This window comes from Oncorhynchus gorbuscha, linkage group LG07 (genome assembly GCF_021184085.1).
Source record: "Oncorhynchus gorbuscha isolate QuinsamMale2020 ecotype Even-year linkage group LG07, OgorEven_v1.0, whole genome shotgun sequence".
In the NCBI taxonomy this organism is placed as follows: domain Eukaryota; kingdom Metazoa; phylum Chordata; class Actinopteri; order Salmoniformes; family Salmonidae; genus Oncorhynchus; species Oncorhynchus gorbuscha.
In genome coordinates, this window is record NC_060179.1 from 64,138,526 (window position 1) to 64,159,420 (window position 20,895).

Here is a 20,895-nt window from a genome sequence, read left to right on the forward strand (position 1 = left end):
ATGTACATGAATGTATAGTTAAAGTGACTGTGCATATATGATAAACAGAGAGTAGCAGTGTAAAAGAGGGGTTGGGGGGGGGCAATGCAAATAGATCAGGTAGCCATTTGATTACTTGGTCAGGAGTCTTATGGCTTGGGGGTTAAAGCTGTTGAGAAGCCTTTTGGTCCTAGACCAAAAGAGAGTGACAGAGAGAGAGAGAGACTGAGAGAGAGAGACTGAGAGAGAGAGAGAGAGAGAGAGAGAGAGAGAGAGAGAGAGAGAGAGAGAGAGAGAGAGAGAGAGAGAGAGAGAGAGAGAGAGAGAGAGAGAGAGAGAGAGAGAGAGAGAGAGAGAGAGAGAGAGAGAGAGAGAGAGAGAGAGAGAGGGATAACAGAGGAACAATCTCCCCATCATCCATCTGAATAGAAACTATATTAACCATGCACAATGTCTCTCCTAAGGGTATTGATCACAGTGGTGGCCAAGAACCAAACCAGCCCAGATTTACTGCAGAGCTTGCATCTTTCTCCCACTGTAACGCAGCAAGCTTTTTATTTGGACTCAGCGATAGACTGGGCCTCATAATTTCCACCTGGATAGTACAATGTTGGCTGTTGAGCTGTCACCATCCCGGCTTTGGCCCACTTTCCTGACTCATGGCATGTCGTTTACTTAATTGGAATGATTTTACTTTGAGCAAACTGTGAGGGGGATGCCAGGGTTGGAATTAGAAGCTGTTGGAGAGGGGGTTTCTGGGTAATGCTGCAGTAGCCAATGACAGTAGACCAACAGCTGTGTGAAGTCAAATGGCAATGGCATAAATACAACACATGTGAGTTGTGTTTATATTCAGTAAATAAGCTGCATGGTCCTGTTAGAGCTCTAGGTGCTTATTCCCAGCTGCAAAATAATACAATTAATTTTAAACAATGATTTTTGCAATATTTACATCCTGCATAATATGCATTTATAATCAAGATGTAACTAACCCACTTTCCACTGTGATCAGAGCACCAACATAGCGTGAAGGGAATGAAAACAATGTTGCTATGGTCACAACGAATTCGCCGCAGTCCACTGAGATATTTACCTACTGTAGCTATGCAGTTCACAGAAAGAAAAAAACAACTCTACGTGATAGACTGAACACACACGCCCCATGCACGCATGCACACACACATTCTCTCTCTACGGTTTCTTTATCTCCTTCTCTCTCTCCTTCTGTGTCCATTTAATCTGTTCAGGCTGTTTGTGGTGTATTTCATGGTTTAAATCTCTGCATACTTTCAGCCTGGCCCACATCTATCCCAATATGGCTCTGGCTGGGTGCTGTTCCTTAATCTGTGACCAGGGGAGGCGAGTGGGAAGACCGATTACCATCTCCTTCCTCCAAAGCTGGGAGCTTTTCCAGAGCATGGAAGTTTGTGTGTGTCGTGTATGTATGTGTGTGTGTGTGTCTGCATCTGTGTAGATGTGTGTAGAAGGTACCAGTACATTTGCTGCCTCCTCGGGCCAGCAGCCAAGCGGTCGCCTCTCCACAGGGCTGACAGCTCCATAGATTAAATGCCTTGTGGGAGGGGAGGAGAGGCACAAACAGCCCTGTAATATTCCCTCCCTTTGACCCAGCTACACATTTTGGCTATACACAGCACAGAGACTACCCTCCTGGAGGCTGTGTGTGTGTGTTTGTGTTTGTGTAAAACAACGTGCCAGCTTTGTAAATGACTCCACAATGCACAGAACCAGATGCCCCCTTTGTCATTTTCTCTCTTTCCCAGTTTTTTGGTGGAAGTTTGAATGTAATACTGATATTACAATATATAATATTCTTAGGATGAAGCAGAGGTTTATTAACACAGGCATCACCCTATTGAGGTAGGTCTTCACAAATGTGAGAATAATGTTGTCCTTTTCTATTTGTATGACATTTTTTAGAGGGAGTAGGGTAGTCTATCTATCTCGTTCTTATGGAAATAAATAAAGAGATGGACCTTCGCTTGAATGACAGCGAAGGTTAACAGACCCACTTGTGTTGTAAGGCTGCCCTTCTCTACCGTCAGTTGCCCTCTCCTCTCTCCACACAAACCATGCAGGGCGACCTGGTCACCTCCCCTCGGGAGTCCCCTTGGGTCTCACCTCCGTGAGAGGGAAGGGACTATTATCCCTCAAGAGAGGCCTGTACGTTTGTGTGTGTGTGTGTGTGTGTGTGTGTTTGTGCGTGTGCGTGCGTGCGTGCGTGCGTGTGTGTGTGTGTGTGTGTGTGTGTGTGTGTGTGTGTGTGTGTGTGTGTGTGTGTGTGTGTGTGTGTGTGTGTGCGCGTGCGTGCGCGTGAAGCACAGAGCTGGAGGCCCATCTGTCACTCTCTCTCTGCTTCCCTCTCTGTTTCTCTCTCTCTTTCTGTCTCTGTCTCCCTTCACTCACTACAAGTGCTCTGCTGTCACACCTGCAAAAAAATACATACAGTACATACAGATCAAATCAAATCAAATCAAATCAAATTTATTTATATAGCCCTTCGTACATCAGCTGATATCTCAAAGTGCTGTACAGAAACCCAGCCTAAAACCCCAAACAGCAAACAATGCAGGTGTAAAAGCACGGTGGCTAGGAAAAACTCCCTAGAAAGGCCAAAACCTAGGAAGAAACCTAGAGAGGAACCGGGCTATGTGGGGTGGCCAGTCCTCTTCTGGCTGTGCCGGGTAGAGATTATAACAGAACATGACCAAGATGTTCAAATGTTCATAAATGACCAGCATGGTCAAATAATAATAAGGCAGAACAGTTGAAACTGGAGCAGCAGCACAGTCAGATGGACTGGGGACAGCAAGGAGCCATCATGTCAGGTAGTCCTGGGGCACGGTCCTAGGGCTCAGGTCCTCCGAGAGAGAGAAAGAAAGAGAGAATTAGAGAGAGCATATGTGGGGTGGCCAGTCCTCTTCTGGCTGTGCCAGGTGGAGATTATAACAGAACGTGGCCAAGATGTTCAAATGTTCATAAATGACCAGCATGGTTGAATAATAGTAAGGCAGAACAGTTGAAACTGGAGCAGGAGCATGGCCAGGTGGACTGGGGACAGCAAGGAGTCCTCATGTCAGGTAGTCCTGGGACATGGTCCTAGGGCCCAGGCCAGTTGAAACTGGAGCAGCAGCATGGCCAGGTGGACTGGGGACAGCAAGGAGTCATCATGTCAGGTAGTCCTGGGGCATGGTTCTAGGGCTCAGGTCCTCCGAGAGAGAGAAAGAAAGAGAGAAGGAGAGAATTAGAGAACGCACACTTAGATTTACACAGGACACCGAATAGGACAGGAGAAGTACTCCAGATAAACAAACTGACCCTAGCCCCCCGACACATAAACTACTGCAGCATAAATACTGGAGGCTGAGACAGGAGGGGTCAGGAGACACTGTGGCCCCATCCGAGGACACCCCCGGACAGGGCCAAACAGGAAGGATATAACCCCACCCACTTTGCCAAAGCACAGCCCCCACACCACTAGAGGGAAATCTTCAACCACCAACTTACCATCCTGAGACAAGGCCGAGTATAGCCCACAAAGATCTCCGACACGGTACAACCCAAGGGGTGGGGGGGGGGAACCCAGACAGGCCGACCACAACAGTGAATCAACCCACCCAGGTGACGCATCCCCCCCCCAGGGACGGCACGAGAGAGCCCCAGCAAGCCAGTGACTCAGCCCCCATAACAGGGTTAGAGGCAGAGAATCCCAGTGGAAAAAGGGGAACCGGCCAGGCAGAGACAGCAAGGGCGGTTCGTTGCTCCAGAGCCTTTCCGTTCACCTTCCCACTCCTGGGCCAGACTACACTCAATCATATGACCCACTGAAGAGATGAGTCTTCAGTAAAGACTTAAAGGTTGAGACTGAGTTTGCGTCTCTGACATGGGTAGGCAGACCGTTCCATAAAAATGGAGCTCTATAGGAGAAAGCCCTATGAAGTCGGAAGTTTACATAAACTTAAGTTGGAGTCATTAAAACTAGTTTTTCAACCACTCAACACATTTCTTGTTAACACACTATAGTTTTGGCATGTCGGTTAGGACATCTACTGTCCCGCTCTGACCTTAAAGATCCTTATTTATTCTCTATGTTTGGTTAGGTCAGGGTGTGACTCGGGTGGGAAAATCTATGATTTCTATTTCTTTGTTGTTTTGCTGAGTGTTCTTGAAAATAAATATCATGAACACTTTCCACGCTGCGCTTTGGTCCACTCTTCCTTCCACCGACGACGAGCGTTACAGAACACCCCACCAAAGAAGGACCAAGCAGCGTGGCCAGGAGGACTGGACATGGGAGGACATTCTGGAGGGAGAAGGACCCTGGACATGGGCCGGGGGACTGTCGGCGTCCAAGGGAGCAGATGGAGGCAGCGAGAGCGGAACGAGCGGAACGACGACTATACGAAGAGTTAGCTCAACAACAGAAGCACGAGAGGCAGCCCCCCAAAAAATGTAGGGGGGGGGGGGGGTGGCACGAGGATATTGGCGGAGGTAGGGTTTAGACCTGAGCCAACTCCCCGTGCTTACAGTGGGGGAACATGTGACTGGTCAGGCAACGTGTTATGCGGTGATGCGCACAGTGTCTCCAGTGAGCATTCACAGGCTGGTGCGCTCTGTCCCAGCACCCCGCATTTGCCGGGCGGAAGTGGGCATCCGGCCAGGACGGGTTGTACCAGCTCTATGCTCGAGACCTCAAGTGCACCTCCAAGGCCCAGTGTATCTGGTGCCTGCTCCACGCACCAGGCTTCCAGTGCATCTCCCCAGTCTGGTGAGACCTGTTCCGGTTCCACGTACCAGACCTCCAGTATGTCTCCCCAGCCTGGTAAGCCCTGTGGTAGCTTCACGCAACAGGCTTCCAGTACATCTCCTCAGTCCGGTGAGACCTGTTCCGGCTCCACTTACGAAGCCTCTAGTGATAATCCATGGCCTGGAGCCTCCAGTGATAATCCACGGCCCAGAGCCTGTAGTGATGATCCATGGCCCGAAGCCTCCAGTGATGATCCATGACCCGGAGCCTGTAGTGATGATCCATGGCACGAAGCCTCCTGTGATAATCCATGGCCTGGAGCCTGTAGTGATGATCCATGGCACGAAGCCTCCAGTGATGATCCATGGCCCGGAGCCTGTAGTGATGATCCATTGTACGAAGCCTCCAGCGATGGTCCCCTGTCCGGAGCCTCCAGCGACGTTCTCCGGTCCGGAGCCTGCAACGACTGTCCCCGGTCCGGAGCCTACAGCGACGGTCCCCGGTCTGGAGCCTCCAGCGATGGTCCCCGGTCAAGAGCTTGCAGCGACGATCTACGGCCCGGATGTCCAGTCGACGATCCCAGCACTGGAGGCACCACCGAAGTGGGGGGAGCCTAAAGCCGAGTGGGGTCTGCGTCCCGCACCGGAGCCCCGACCGGAGCCCCCCACCGAGAGTAGATGCCCACCCGGACCCTCCCCTATAAGTTCAGGTTTGCGGCTGGAGTCCGCAACTTTGGGTGGGGGGGGGGGGGGGGATACTGTCACGCCCTGACCTTAGAGATCTTTATTTATTCTCTATGTTTGGTTTTGTGACTCGGGTGAGAAAATCTATGTTTTCTATTTCTTTGTTGTTTTGTTGAGTGTGGTTCCCAATCAGAGGCAGCTGTCTATCGTTGTCTCTGATTGGGGATCATATAAGTTTTGATTTTCCGTTTTGGTTTTGTGGGGTGTTTTTTCTGTTTAGTGTCTGTGCCTGACGGAACTGTTCGCTTTCGTTTTTGAAAATGTTATTTTTGTTTGAGCGTTTCTTGAAAATAAATATCATGAACACTTTCCATGCTGTGCTTTGGTCCACTCTTCCTTCCACCGACGACGAGCGTTACATCTACTTTGTGCATGACAATTAGTTTTTTCAACAATTGTTTACAGAAAGATTATTTCACTTATAATTCACTGTATCACAATTCCAGTGGGTCAGAAGTTCACATACACTAAGTTGACTGTGCCTTTAAACAGCTTGGAAAATTCCTGAAAATGATGTCATTGCTTTAGAAGCTTCCGATAGGCTAATTGACATCATTTGACTCAATCGGGGGTGTACCTGTGGATGTATTTCAAGGCCTACATTCAAACTCAGTGCCTCTTTGCTTGACATCATGGGAAAATCAAAAGAAATCAGCCAAGACCTCCACATGTAGACCTCCACAAGTCTGGTTCATTATTGGGAGTAATTTCCCGACACCTGAAGGTACCACGTTCAGCTGTAAAAAACAATAGTACGCAAGTATAAACACCATAGGACCACGCAGCCATCATACCGCTCAGGTAGGAGATGCGTTCTGTCTCCTGGAGATGAACGTAATTTGGTGAGAAAAGTGCAAATCAATCCCAGAACAACAGCAAAGGACCTTGCGAAGATGCTGGAGGAAACAGGTACAAGTCCCATATCGACATAACGTGAAAGGCCACTCAGCAGGGAAGAAGCCACTGCTCCGAAACCACCATGAAAAAGCCAGACGACTGTTTGCAACTGCACATGGGGACAAAGATCGTACTTTATGGAGAAATCTTCTCTTGTCTAATGAAACAAAAATAGAATAATGAGCATTGTTATGTTTGGAGGAAAAAGGGGGAGGCTTGCAAGCCAAAGAACACCATCCAAATCGTGAAGCACCATGTTGTGGGGGTGCTTTGCTGGAGGAGAGAATGGTGCACTTCACAAAATAGATGACATCATGAGGATGGAAAATGATGTTGATATATTGAAGCAACATCCCAAGACATCAGTCTGGAAGTTAAAGCTTGGTCGCAAATGGGTCTTCCAAATGTACAATGACCCCAAACATACTTCCAAAGTTGTGGCAAAATGGCTTATGGACAACAAAGTCAAGGTATTGGTGTGGCCATCACAACGCCCTGACCTCGATTCTACATACATTTTGAAAAAGCGTGTGCGAGCAAGGAGGCCTACAAACCTGACTCAGTTACACCAGCTCTGTCAGGAGGAATATGGCAAAATTCACCCAACTTATTGTGGGAAGCTTGTGGAAGGCTACCTGAAATGTTTGACCCAAGCTAAACAATTTAAAAGCAGTGCTACCAAATACTAATTGAGTGTTTGTAAACTTCGGACCCATTGGGAATGTGATGAAAGAAACCAAATCTGAAATAAATCATTATCTCTACTATTATTCTGACATTTCACATTCTTAAAATGAAATGGTGGTCCTAACTGACCTAAGACAGGGAATTGTTACGAGGATTAAATGCCAGGAATTGTGAAAAACTGAGTTTAAATGCAACAGGGAGGGGCATAGACTCTACAAGGAAGTCGTCATGGACACGAGAGTAACCCTCCAAAAAGTACATCATAAACCTTTTAAATGTCAATATGTACTAAGGAGTTAAGGGTAGGTTTCTTGAGCTTCAGGAATGTGACTGAAAAAGAGCCTCGGGCCTTCAAAAATAAAATATGGAACTGATGGAAAGTAAGGGGATATCGGTGAACAAATGCTGTGGTCAAGGCTATGAAGGCACTAGTGCAATAAGTGGAGCTTACTCAGGTGTCCAAAAGCAAGATTCAGATGAGAGCCTAATGCTTCTTAGGTAGTTCTTCATGAGTTTTAGTTTCGAAAATGATCTCTGTGCAGTTCAAGGGATTGATTCCCATAGCAACATCAGGGAACAGGGCAGAAGGGAGTGGTGATTCAAATACAGCAGTTCTGTAACATCTTTACTTGAGCCTCTCATTCTCCTTAATTGCCGGCCTCAAAACGTTATGGAAAAATATTAACTGTATAGGAAGTTCTGGGGACAGGTTGTCTGGATACTGAACAGCCAATAAATTGGCAGATGCAGGCAGATTATAATATTTAGCGGTCAACTGTTCTTGAGGGCTTAAACCAAAAAAGTGGTCTTCATTTCGTTAAGATCTACAGGACAGTTGTAAAAAAATAAAAATAAATGGTAGCTGATTTTACTAGGCAAGTCAGTTCAGAACAAATTCTTATTTTCAATGACAGCCTAGGAACAGTTGGTTAACTGCCTGTTCAGAGGCAGAATGACAGATTTGTAACCTGTCAGCTCGGGGATTTGAACTTCCAACCTTTCAGGTACTAGTCCAACACTCTAACCACTAGGCTACCCTGATCAGTATTCTATTGCATTGAACATTTATTTAACAATCTGCAATGTTTGAATTTCCAATTAATTACATTGTTGACGCCAGTCAGCAGTCAAAATGGCAGCATTGCGACACCGTGTATAGCTTTTTGAAATGTTACGCTTAACATAAGAAAATGACGACCAAATAGGCCTACCAATAAGCTTTTATCCATTAGCTAAACTATCGGCTACATGCCCTGGCACCACAGAAAGCTGCATAGACATGTCACAGTTTCAGCACTATGGACGGGGGGTTACGCCAGTGTAAAGCAAATGGTGGTGAAGGTGGTGGCGGAAGGGGAGGTTGCGGTTGTAGTAGGGAAATAGATTTTCTTTAGACTGGCAGGGCCAAAGTGGACATCCAGCTGCTCAAATTCGTGCTGGGCAGTGTGTGTGTGTGTGTGTGTGTGTGTGTGTGTGTGTGTGTGTGTGTGTGTGTGTGTGTGTGTGTGTGTGTGTGTGTGTGTGTGTGTGTGTGTGTGTGTGTGTGTGTGTGTGTGTGTGTGTGTGTGTGTGTGTGTGTGTGTGTGTGTGTGAGAGTGAGAGTGAGAGTGAGAGTGAGAGTGAGAGAGAGAGAGAGAGAGAGAGAGAGAGAGAGAGAGAGAGAGAGAGAGAGAGAGAGAGAGAGAGAGAGAGAGAGAGAGAGAGAGAGAGAGAGAGAGAGAGAGAGAGAGAGAGAGAGAGAGAGAGATTATATTTGTGCAATTTATGCCACGGATGGACAAGCCGTTTCAAGACAATCGCTGTACTTTCCATGTGAGAGAGGGAGAACATATGGAATTTTTTAAAGATGGTCATACCATTATATATATTTTTATTTTAGGACCCCTGTAGGTATATCTTTTTTAAAATTTAGAATCAACAATTTGCTTATAATAGCTTATAATTTGCTTATAACAGCAAAACAGACAGTAAAATAATGCATCATAAGGAGTAAGTTTTTGAGGTGTCTGACCTGTATCTTGGAGATATAGAAAGCTCAGGATATTTTTCATTTTTTGACATATTTAACAAACAAAAATTCGGCACAAAACCTTCCGAGGAGTCCCATGACAATTGTGGAGGTTGTGGAGTAAAATCAAATAGCTAAACCCTAACCTTAACCACTCTGAATTCATACCTAAACTGAATTTGATCAGAATTTGATCCCTATGTGGAAGCTAGGTGAATTGCAACAGCGCTAGGCTGCATCATTTATTATTATTATTATTTTTTAAATCTGCCCGTATCCCAAAACATGACCGAGACGCGCGGTTGAGACTTTTACTTTGGATAGATGGTACAATGATTCCCTACACTATTCTGTGCATGTTTTCTCACATAAAGTGAAATTGAGTGAACAGTGTAGAATTTTAGCAGCCAGGAAATTACAGAGCAATTTTTACAATGGCCACTTAAATTTAAATACATTTTAGTCATTAGTCACAAAAGTAGACACTGGTTGAGAGCAACTTACAGGAGCAATTAGGGTTAAGCACTTTGCTCAAGGGCACATCGGCAGATTTGTCACCTATGCCACTCAGGGATTTGAACCAGTAACCTTTCGGATACTGGCCCAATGCTCTAAACCGCTAAGCTACCTGCTGCCCCACTTAACCCAATTTCCACTAGACAACACAGCCACAAAGTCAAAACAGCTTTCCCATTTTGACAATAGTGCTGCTCAACAGCTAATCACAACACGGGTAAGTAATACTGTGAAACATTATCATTTCACTATTACTGCAGGTATATTATGGACATTTTCGAAATTACAATGCAATTTTTTAAAATATATGTCCTGTGTAGCACATTTAACCCAAACGTTAACTAATTAATGCCTAAACTTTACACTCAAGGTTTGTTTCATTTTCACTTTTGCGCAGTTTAACTGACAGCTAACAGACTGTAACACACTCCGTAATCAAAACGACAACACACTCTGTAATCTCTGTTGCCTGCAGTTGCGGAAACTCTCTCTGTTTGCCTTAGAGTTTGCGTTTCTGAAAACATACAAGAAGATGCATCTTTTTTAATTAAAATGTTTGTTGGCCAATGACAAGAACATCTCTTAGTAGCCTCCAGAGTTCTAGAATGTGCCTGAGCTGAATGAGGCATAATAGATATGAATAAATGGTAATTAAACTAATTCAACACTTAATGAATACACCTCAGGCAGAGGCCACATGGTGTATTTAGTGTTTAGAGCACACAGGAGAATATATGTTGCTGTGTGTGTGTGTGTGTTTTGCTAATTAATAAGGAGGGGCTAGATGGATGGCAAACGGGCGTATGGCTTTTTGCCTGCACTTCATCATTAGTATTTCTGGGAGCATAGGAGCAGGAGCCCCTTACCTCGCAAGGCTAGCTCTGTATGGATGGAGGGAGCTGTGCATTATTCACTGAGACACACACACAGACACACCGGTGAGGCCTGGTGGAATATACTGTAGAGAGCAAACATACCCACATGCACGCACGTATGCACAGACGCAGGGGCACACACACACACGCACACACACACACACACACACACACACACACACACACACACACACACACACACACACACACACACACACACACACACACACACACACACACACACACACACACACACACACACACACACACACACACACACACACACACACACACACACACACACACACACACACACACACACACACACACACACACACACACACACACACACACACACACACAGAGCTGATACATCACATACCATCAGCTGTCTTCAATGGGAAGGAAGGCAGAGACGCTTGATTACAAAGCACCATCAGCTCAGCCAATCACCCGAGACACTTCTGACAAAGACAGCCATGTAGGTTCTTAAGCACAGAGAGTTTTAGCTCTGCTCCCTGCCTTGTTTCTTTGCTTGTTTAACATTTTTTGCGTGTGTGCACGTGCGTGTGCATGTCCAAGTGTGCATATGAGGCTTATAAGCACAAACAGTAGTAGCTCCACTCTCTGCTTTGATTATTTTCTGCTTATCTTTTCTTGTGTGTGTGTGTGTGTGTGTGTGTGTGTGTGTGTGTGTGTGTGTGTGTGTGTGTGTGTGTGTGTGTGTGTGTGTGTGTGTGTGTGTGTGTGTGTGTGTGTGTGTGTGTGTGTGTGTGTGTGCGTGTGGCCCGGCCCTAGCTGGCAGGATAGTGGATCTTCTTTGACAGAAGGAATTACGTTGAAATGACAGACGAAAGGCCAAACGATTCTGGAATGGGAAAATAACTGTTAATGAAACTACAGTGGTTCTTCCTTTAAAAATTGTGATGTACTGCAGCACAGCTTGCGGGGTGCCGCTGAAGTGTCAGCCATTGTTGCCAGAATGATGCAATTTACCACAATCTGCCACCATCTACCACAAATGGTCGCGGCATAAGCTCAAAACTTTCAAAGGGAGAACCACTGTACCTGAAAAGTTTTGGAAAATGGGACTTCACACTCACAGCCACCTCAGCGACAGGCTGAGAATCACTATGAATATTTAATGCACTGTTCAGTTCTGCTCCACTATGGCTTATTCAGCATGTTAACATGAGGACTGCATCCCAAATGGCACCCTGGTCCCAATGTGGTGCATTACTTTTAACTAGAGCTCTATAAAGGGAATTGGTTGCCTTTTGGGACATGTCCAAGGACATTATTCTGAGATCAAGCCTTCTTGCTTTGCATGTACAATTTGTCAACATGTGTGGGTACAAATTTAACAACTCTTTTTAATAGGTTGCAGGTAGCCTAGCGGTTAGAGCTTTGGGCCAGTAACTGAAAGATCGCTGATTTGAATACACGAGCTGACAAGGTCAACGTTCCCTTAAGCGAGACACTTAACCCTACTTTTCTCTGGGGTGCCGTATTACCATGGCTGACACTGTAATAAAAACACTTTTCACTGCAATTATCCTGTGTATGTGACAATAAAACATATATTGTTTAATACAGTTATAGAGCAGCTTAAAGCTAATATGTTACCAATCTTTTTTATTTATAATGATTTCCCTATTATACACTATTGCGGTCTGAACGTACACATTTTGGGGTATGCTGACGATTTACAAGAACTGAAAGGAAAGTAAGTCTTTCTCTATAAGATATATTAAGCAGCCACTAACAACATGAAGCTCAATTAGCTGGATGACGGCTTTATTAACATATGCAGAGGAGCAGCCTCTTCCGTCACTACCAACTAATGTTATGTTGAGAGCCTCTCATCTGCATATCATGAGCCCATGTCAATGTATTTTCAGTGCCTGTCCCAAATGGCACCCTACTCCCTATACAGTATAGTCCACTTCTTTTGACTAGAACCCTATGGGCCCTGATCAAATGTAGTGCACTACTGTAGGGAACGGAGAGCCATTTGAGATGCAGGCCCACTCTCTGCAGTATAGAAAAGCAGCAGAGGATCAATAGTTGTTTTGGAATCCACTTTTTACGTTTTTAACATCAAAGAAGCAAAGTGGTTCAATATGGCTGTCGAAACAATTCCTACACTATCCTGGTATTTCCACACTTCCTGAGAATGAAGATAATCAGTGTTTTTGACTGGCATTTGCAGCGTGTGGGTGGTTAGCCAGGGCTATATGTGATTTTGGCGCCTGCTGAAAAAGACAAATGAAAAAGACAGAGAAGAGCGGGGGAGTGAGGCCATTCATAACACATGGTTTACTTCCCCCCCCCCATCTTCAGCTGTCTAGGGCTATCTCTCTATGGAAACCCATTTTTTATCACTTAATAACAAGACAGGTGCTGTTAACAGGGCCAGCTCCAGGCAAAAGCGACATAAGTGATTGCTGAAGGAAGGCCCAGGCCGCTAGGGGGCCACCAACACAAAAAAAAGTATATCTGTTTTTTGGAGGGGGGACTCAGTCGGTGCATGTTCAAACTTTGGTTGTGCATCAGCAATTTTTATATTTTTATGTCAGTTACTGACAGTCACTCAGTTAGCCATGTCAGGAAACAGTTTGGTAAATTAGTTTAGCCAGCTATCTAAACTTGTGGTAATCATGGCCGAATACTGACCAGGCACTCAGGTGGCCCCATTGATTTTGTTAGTCACTTTCACTCAGATATCATTAACATGGCATACTGTAAATCATGGAAAAATGTGTAGAATTTCAGGAAATTAGCTTTAAGACTGAAAACATTACTCTCCACCCCATGGCAAAATTGGCAAGAATGGCTGTGAAACTGCATATTTTTTCTCTCTGCGTCATGGCAAAATGAGCAGAATAAACTAATCTCACTTAGGGCCCCTAAAAGGCTAGAGCCGGCCCTGGCTTTTAGAAAGTAGTAAACTCACAATTCCAAACACTGTTCGCCTCTGTAGGCAGCTTGGTTCTAATCCACCTAAATCCGTTTGAAATCAAAACTGATGTGACAATGCCAAATGGAGATAAGCTAGGATGGTAATTGTCCTTCCCTGCCAGGCTGCTCGCGCACCTTCACCAGCACCTCATGCTTGCAGGCACACACAGCCTGTAGTTGACTGACTCACTCAGAGACCTATGGGAACAATAGCTCTGGTCTGTGTCTGTGTAGGAAGCCCGAGAAAAGGACAGTCTATCAGATTCAGATGTATTTATTTATTTAACTAGGCAAGTAAGATAAGAACAAATTCTTATTTACGATGACGGCCTTCCAAAAGGCAAAAGACCTCCTGCAGGGATGGAGGCTGGGTTTTTAAAAATATGTGTATATATTTTTTATTTGATTTGATCAGATAGAAAAGTCAACAGTAGATAAGAAGGAGATAGATAATAGATGGAGGGCCATGACACTTCGACCAGGGAAGAAAACATATAAAACACCTAGCCAGCTGGAGATGGCCTTGCTAGTGAAAGATTTATCAAAGGATACAAAACCTCCTAGTTATATATGTTTTCTTGATTTTTCATAAGAAATGCCCATCCCGGTGTCCCATATCCATTCTGCATGCTGAAGGCCACCAGTATCTTTCTCAGGAGGAGTCTCTATAATAAGCTGAGATGTCTTATTCTGGTATTGTCCCAAATGGCACCCTATTCCCTATGTAGTGCATACAAGTAGTGTTCTAAATAGGGAATAGGGTACCATTTGGGACTCATTCTAGCCTCTTTGATAAGAGCTGAGAGTGAATAAGAGTGAATCACAGGAGAAGACTGAGAGATGAGACTCGTAGTTCCCTCCTCTTGTTAATGTCTTAATTGTGTGCAGATGAGCCAGGGAGTCAGGGTGCACCGAGGCCTGGACCAGGCAGCCTGGCAGGGCCCTCACTCCAGGTGAAGAGGGTCGGCAGGGAGGGGGGGTCTACACACCATCACCATCACTTTGACAGGTGGTCTGGGGCAGTGTAAAGACAGCTGTGCAGTGAAGGGTTAAAAGGGGGAGAGGAGGAGATGATATATGACTGCAAGACAACCACAACCACAGGGGCTTAAAGATGGCTCAAGATGGTAGGATGGAAGCCAAATTGAGGGAAGATAGCAAAAAGAGAAGAAGGGAGGAAAGGAGGAGGAACAGCAAAATGATATAGGCCCTGGAGTGTCATCTCATGGGGAGACTTCCAGACTTTTTCTTTTTAATGATCTTTTACCAGATCTATTGTGTTATATTGTACTACATTCCTTTGACATTTCAATAAACTTCAAAGTGTTTCCTTTCAAATTGTACCAAGAATATGCATATCCTTGCTTCAGGACCTGAGCTACAGGCAGTTAGATTTGGGTATGTCATTTTAGGCAAAAATTGAAAAAAAAAAGGAGCGGATCCTTAAATTAAAACAAATACTTATTTACAATGACATCCTACACCAGCCAAACCCAGACGACACTAGACCAATTGTATACAACCCTATGGGACTCTCAATCACAGCCAGTTGTGATATAGCCCTGATTTGAACCAGGGTGTCTATGGTGACACATCTAGCACTGAGATGCTGTGCCTTAGACCTCTGTGCCACTCATGAGCCCGTAATCTATGCTGCATTCCATTTCCCATCAGCTACAAGACAGCTGCAGATCCTCTCTGTTCCCTGTTTATCGCCTGGCTCTCATCCCCAAGTGACGGGTGGTAGAGCTCACAGACTCCCCCCAAAGAGAGTCTGGAGCTGCTGATGCCTCTGCCCATCTCCTCTCTAATACCGCACTGTATTATTCAGTTATTCAGAAACCACAAACACAGGTCAAATCCAACCAACTTTCTTCCCAAGAAACTCCTCCCTCTCTCATAACTCACTCCTCATCTCCAAGCAACAAATTCAAAAGGAGTTCTTCTTCCTTCATTGACTTCCTCATCACAATTGATTCTTTCCTTGACAAAGGGAAGGCATAAGAATGAGAAAGGAAGGAGCTGAGCTGTTGTTTGTTGAGGAATGAGCTGGCATTTGGAGATACTGTAGGTAGGCTAATGAGAGATGGAGTCGCTGAACATGGTTCTGAGGGGATTTTCATGGCTTTTTCTGGACGGGGGGCTAAACTATGCTCTAGGCCGAGGGGAGAAGATGCGAGAAACGGAGAGAGGAGGAAATAATGAGAGAATGGGGTGAGAAGGGGAGAGAGTGTGTGGACCATGTTAAGTCCTTAGTGTTGAGGACCCTAAGGAACGTGAAGCTCTAGATCCACTACAGCATCAATGTGGATGGGGGAGTGCTCTCCCCACGTTCTCCCATAGTCCACAATCAGCTCCTTGGTCTTACTGACGTTGAAGTAGAAGTTGTTGTTCTGGCACCGCACTGCCAAGTCTCTGACCTTTACACTCTTCACCTGCGCTGCTACTCTCTGTTTCTTGTCTATGTACAATCAGCAATGTATACACAATATCCCACAATGACAAAGCAAAAACAGGTTTTTAGAAATGTTTGCATATGTGTAAAAAAAACAAAAACAGAAATACCTTATTTCCATAGGTATTCAGACCCTTTGCTATGAGACTCGAAATTGAGCTCAGGTGAATCATGTTTCCATTGATCATCCTTGAGATGTTTCTAAAACTTGATTGGAGTCCATCTGTGGTAAATTCAATTGATTACACATGATTTGGAAAAGCACACACTTGTCTATATAAGGTCCCACAGTTGACAGTGCATGTCAGTGCAAAAACAAAGCCATGAGATCAAAGAAATTGTCCATAGAGCTCCGAGACAGGACTGTGTCGAGGCACAGATCTGGGGAAGGGTATCAAAACGTTCCTACAACATTAAACGTCCCGAAGAACACAGTGGCCTCCATCATTCTTCAATGGAAGATGTTTGGAACCACCAACTCTTCCTAGAGCTGGCTGCCCAGCCAAACTGAGCAATCAGGGGGAGAAGGGCCTTGGTCAGGGAGTTGAGGAAGAATCCCATGGTCACTCTGACAGAGCTCTGGAGTACCACTGTGGAAATGGGAGAACCTTCAGAAGGACAACCATCTCTGCAGCACTCCACCAATCAGGCCTTTATGGTAGAGTGGCCAGATGGAAGCCACTCCTCAGTAAAAGTCACATGACAGCCCGCTTAGAGTTTTCAGAATCGAGGCAAAGTTGAACAGAGCAAAGTACAGCGAGATCCTTGATGAAAACCTGCTACAGAGAAACCATGACCTCAAACTGGACAACAACTCTAAGCACACAACCAAGACAATGCAGGAGTGGCTTTGGGAAAAGTCTTTGAATATCTTTGACTTTAACCTCCCCACGTCTACCTTTGACTCATTCCTCTCTGCCTCCTTCTTTCCACTCCTCTCCTCTTTTGACCTCACCCTCTCACCTTCCCCCCCCCTATTCACAAGGCAGGCAATACGCTCGACCTCATCTTTACTAGATGCTGTTCTTCCACTAACCTCATTGCAACTCCCCTCCAAGTCTCCGACCACTACCTTGTATCCTTTTCCCTCTCGCTCTCATCCAACACCTCCCACACTGCCCCTACTCGGATGGTATCGCGCCGTCCCAACCTTCGCTCTCTCTCCCCCGCTACTCTCTCCTCTTCCATCCTATCATCTCTTCCCTCCGCTCAAACCTTCTCCAACCTATCTCCTGATTCTGCCTCCTCAACCCTCCTCTCCTCCCTCTCTGCATCCTTTGACTCTCTATGTCCCCTATCCTCCAGGCCGGCTCGGTCCTCCCCTCCCGCTCCGTGGCTCGATGACTCACTGCGAGCTCACAGAACAGGGCTCCGGGCAGCTGAGCGGAAATGGAGGAAAACTCGCCTCCCTGCGGACCTGGCATCCTTTCACTCCCTCCTCTCTACATTTTCCTCCTCTGTCTCTGCTGCTAAAGCCACTTTCTACCACGCTAAATTCCAAGCATCTGCCTCTAACCGTAGGAAGCTCTTTGCCACCTTCTCCTCCCTCCTGAATCCTCCTCCCCCTCCTCCCTCTCTGCAGACGACTTCGTCAACCATTTTGAAAAGAAGGTCGACGACATCCGATCCTCGTTTGCTAAGTCAAACGACACCGCTGGTTCTGCTCACACTGCCCTACCCTGTGCTCTGACCTCTTTCTCCCCTCTCTCTCCAGATGAAATCTCGCGTCTTGTGACGGCCGGCCGCCCAACAACCTGCCCGCTTGACCCTATCCCCTCCCCTCTTCTCCAGACCATTTCCGGAGACCTTCTCCCTTACCTCACCTCGCTCATCAACTCATCACTGACTGCTGGCTACGTCCCTTCCGTCTTCAAGAGAGCGAGAGTTGCACCCCTTCTGAAAAAACCTACACTCGATCCCTCCGATCAACAATTACAGACCAGTATCCCTTCTTTCTTTTCTCTCCAAAACTCTTGAACGTGCCGTCCTTGGCCAGCTCTCCCGCTATCTCTCTCTGAATGACCTTCTTGATCCAAATCAGTCAGGTTTCAAGACTAGTCATTCATTCTGAGACTGCTCTCCTCTGTATCACGGAGGCGCTCCGCACTGCTAAAGCTAACTCTCTCTCCTCTGCTCTCATCCTTCTAGATCTATCGGCTGCCTTCGATACTGTGAACCATCAGATCCTCCTCTCCACCCTCTCCGAGTTGGGCATCTCCGGCGCGGCCCACGCTTGGATTGCGTCCTACCTGACAGGTCGCTCCTACCAGGTGGCGTGGCGAGAATCTGTCTCCTCACCACGCGCTCTCACCACTGGTGTCCCCCAGGGCTCTGTTCTAGGCCCTCTCCTATTCTCGCTATACACCAAGTCACTTGGCTCTGTCATAACCTCACATGGTCTCTCCTATCATTGCTATGCAGACGACACACAACTAATCTTCTCCTTTCCCCCTTCTGATGACCAGGTGGTGAATCGCATCTCTGCATGTCTGGCAGACATATCAGTGTGGATGACGGATCACCACCTCAAGCTGAACCTCGGCAAGACGGAGCTGCTCTTCCTCCCGGGGAAGGACTGCCCGTTCCATGATCTCGCCATCACGGTTGACAACTCCATTGTGTCCTCCTCCCAGAGCGCTAAGAACCTTGGTGTGATCCTGGACAACACCCTGTCGTTCTCAACCAACATCAAGGCAGTGGCCCGTTCCTGTAGGTTCATGCTCTACAACATCCGCAGAGTACGACCCTGCCTCACACAGGAAGCGGCGCAGGTCCTAATCCAGGCACTTGTCATCTCCCGTCTGGATTACTGCAACTCGCTGTTGGCTGGGCTCCCTGCCTGTGCCATTAAACCCCTACAACTCATCCAGAATGCCGCAGCCCGTCTGGTGTTCAACCTTCCCAAGTTCTCTCACGTCACCCCGCTCCTCCGTTCTCTCCACTGGCTTCCAGTTGAAGCTCGCATCCGCTACAAGACCATGGTGCTTGCCTACGGAGCTGTGAGGGGAACGGCACCTCAGTACCTCCAGGCTCTGATCAGGCCCTACACCCAAACAAGGGCACTGCGTTCATCCACCTCTGGCCTGCTCGCCTCCCTACCACTGAGGAAGTACAGCTCCCGCTCAGCCCAGTCAAAACTGTTCGCTGCTCTGGCCCCCCAATGGTGGAACAAACTCCCTCACGACGCCAGGACAGCGGAGTCAATCACCACCTTCCGGAGACACCTGAAACCCCACCTCTTTAAGGAATACCTAGGATAGGTTAAGTATTCCATCTCTCCCCCCCCCCTTTAAGATTTAGATGCACTATTGTAAAGTGACTGTTCCACTGGATGTCATAAGGTGAATGCACCAATTTGTAAGTCGCTCTGGATAAGAGTGTCTGCTAAATGACTTAAATGTAAATGTAAATGTTTCCTTCACTCTGCAGTTCAACTCATCCCAAACCATCTCAATTGGGTGGAGGTCAGGTTATTGTGGAGGCCAGGCCAGCTGATGCAGCACTCCATCATTCTCCTTCTTGGTGAAATACCTCTTAAAGGTGTATTTTGGGTCATTGTCCTGTTGAAAAACAAATGATTGTTCCACTAAGCGCACACTAGATGGGGTGGCATATAGCTGCAGAATGCTGTGGTTGCCATGCCGGTTAAATTGTACTTGAATTCTAAATAAATCACTGACAGTGTCACCAGCAAAGCACACCAACACCATCACACCTCCTCCTCCATGCTTCATGGTGGAAACCACGCATGAGGAGATCATACGGTAACCTATTCTGCGTCTCAGAAAGACACAGCTATGTCCATTGCTCGTGTTTCTTGGCCCAAGCAAGTCTTTTCTTATCGGTGTCCTTTAGTAGTGGTTTCTTTGCAGCAATTCAACAATGAAGGCCTGATTCAAGCAGTCTTCTCTGAACAGTTGATGTTGAGATGTGTCTGTTACTTGAATTTATTTGGGCTGCAATCTGAGGTGCAGTTATCTCTAATGAACTTGTCCTTTGCAGCAGAGGTAACTCTGGGTCTTCCATTCCTGTGGCGTTCCTCATGAGAGCCAGTTTCATCATAGCGCTTGAAGGTTTTTGCGACTGCACTTGAAGAAACGATCAAAGTTCTTGAAATGTTCTGCATTGACTGACCTTCACGTCTTAAAACCACTAAAGGATCGGACAGTTTTTCAAATTTTCGCCTAAAATGACATACCCAAATCTAACTGCATATATTTCAGCTTTTCTAAAAACTTGTTTTTGCTTTGTCATTATGAGATATTGTGTGTAGATTGATGAGGGAAAAACAATTTGATTTTAGAATAACATGACATTTTGAAAAAGTCAAGGCGTCTGAACACTTCCTGAATGCCCTGTACTTTATAAGAGTTGTCTTAACCTAATCCTTACTGAAGCCTGGAGGAGCGTGTGGCTGTTGTAGACTGTAATGGTATTTTAATAATTTACACACATAAAGGAATATGTAGTTCATATATTTATTCAAGTTTTCTGGCAGTTTCAACACATATTAGTGATATCGTGACTTTGATCTGGTGGGAAAAGTGCGTAAGAGTCAAAGAGGATAGAAGGAGTTTGACATTGAGGGAGAGCGAGAGAAGGGGAGATGGCTCATTTGATCTGTAGTCTTATCGCTGTCGGTCATCAGGCCTACCATGTCATGATGTCAGCAAACATGATGATGGTGTTGGAGTCGTGCATAGCCATGCAGTCGTGGGTGTACAGAGTGTACAGTCAGCTTGGCAGAGGGGTTGTTGCCTACCCTCACCACCTGGCCTGTCAGGATGTCCTGGGTCCAGTTACAGAGGGAGGTGTTCAGTCCCAGGGTCCGGAGCTTGTTGATGAGCTTGGAGGTGACTATGGTGTTGAATGCTGCAATGTAGTAAATGAACAGCATTCTCACATAGTTACGTTCCCTCTTGTCCAGGTGGGAGACGGCAGTGTGAAGTGTAATTGAGATTGTGTGTGGATTTGTTTAGGTGATATACAAATTAGAGTGGGTCCAGGTC

At 46.2% G+C, this 20,895-nt stretch overlaps 1 protein-coding gene across 1 annotated transcript in view; it reads left to right on the forward strand.

Moving 5' to 3' along the window:
* The window catches only part of LOC124039031, a 37,455-nt gene extending 18,309 nt beyond the window's left edge, over nucleotides 1–19,146 (forward strand). The window contains exons 3-7 of the mRNA XM_046354914.1: nucleotides 4,620–4,760; nucleotides 5,174–5,417; nucleotides 14,320–14,393; nucleotides 18,043–18,156; nucleotides 18,352–19,146. Of these exons, the coding sequence (XP_046210870.1) occupies nucleotides 4,620–4,760; nucleotides 5,174–5,417; nucleotides 14,320–14,393; nucleotides 18,043–18,156; nucleotides 18,352–19,146 (1,368 nt within the window). The remainder of the gene's footprint in view (nucleotides 1–4,619; nucleotides 4,761–5,173; nucleotides 5,418–14,319; nucleotides 14,394–18,042; nucleotides 18,157–18,351) is intronic.
* Nucleotides 19,147–20,895: the final 1,749 nt, after the last annotated feature.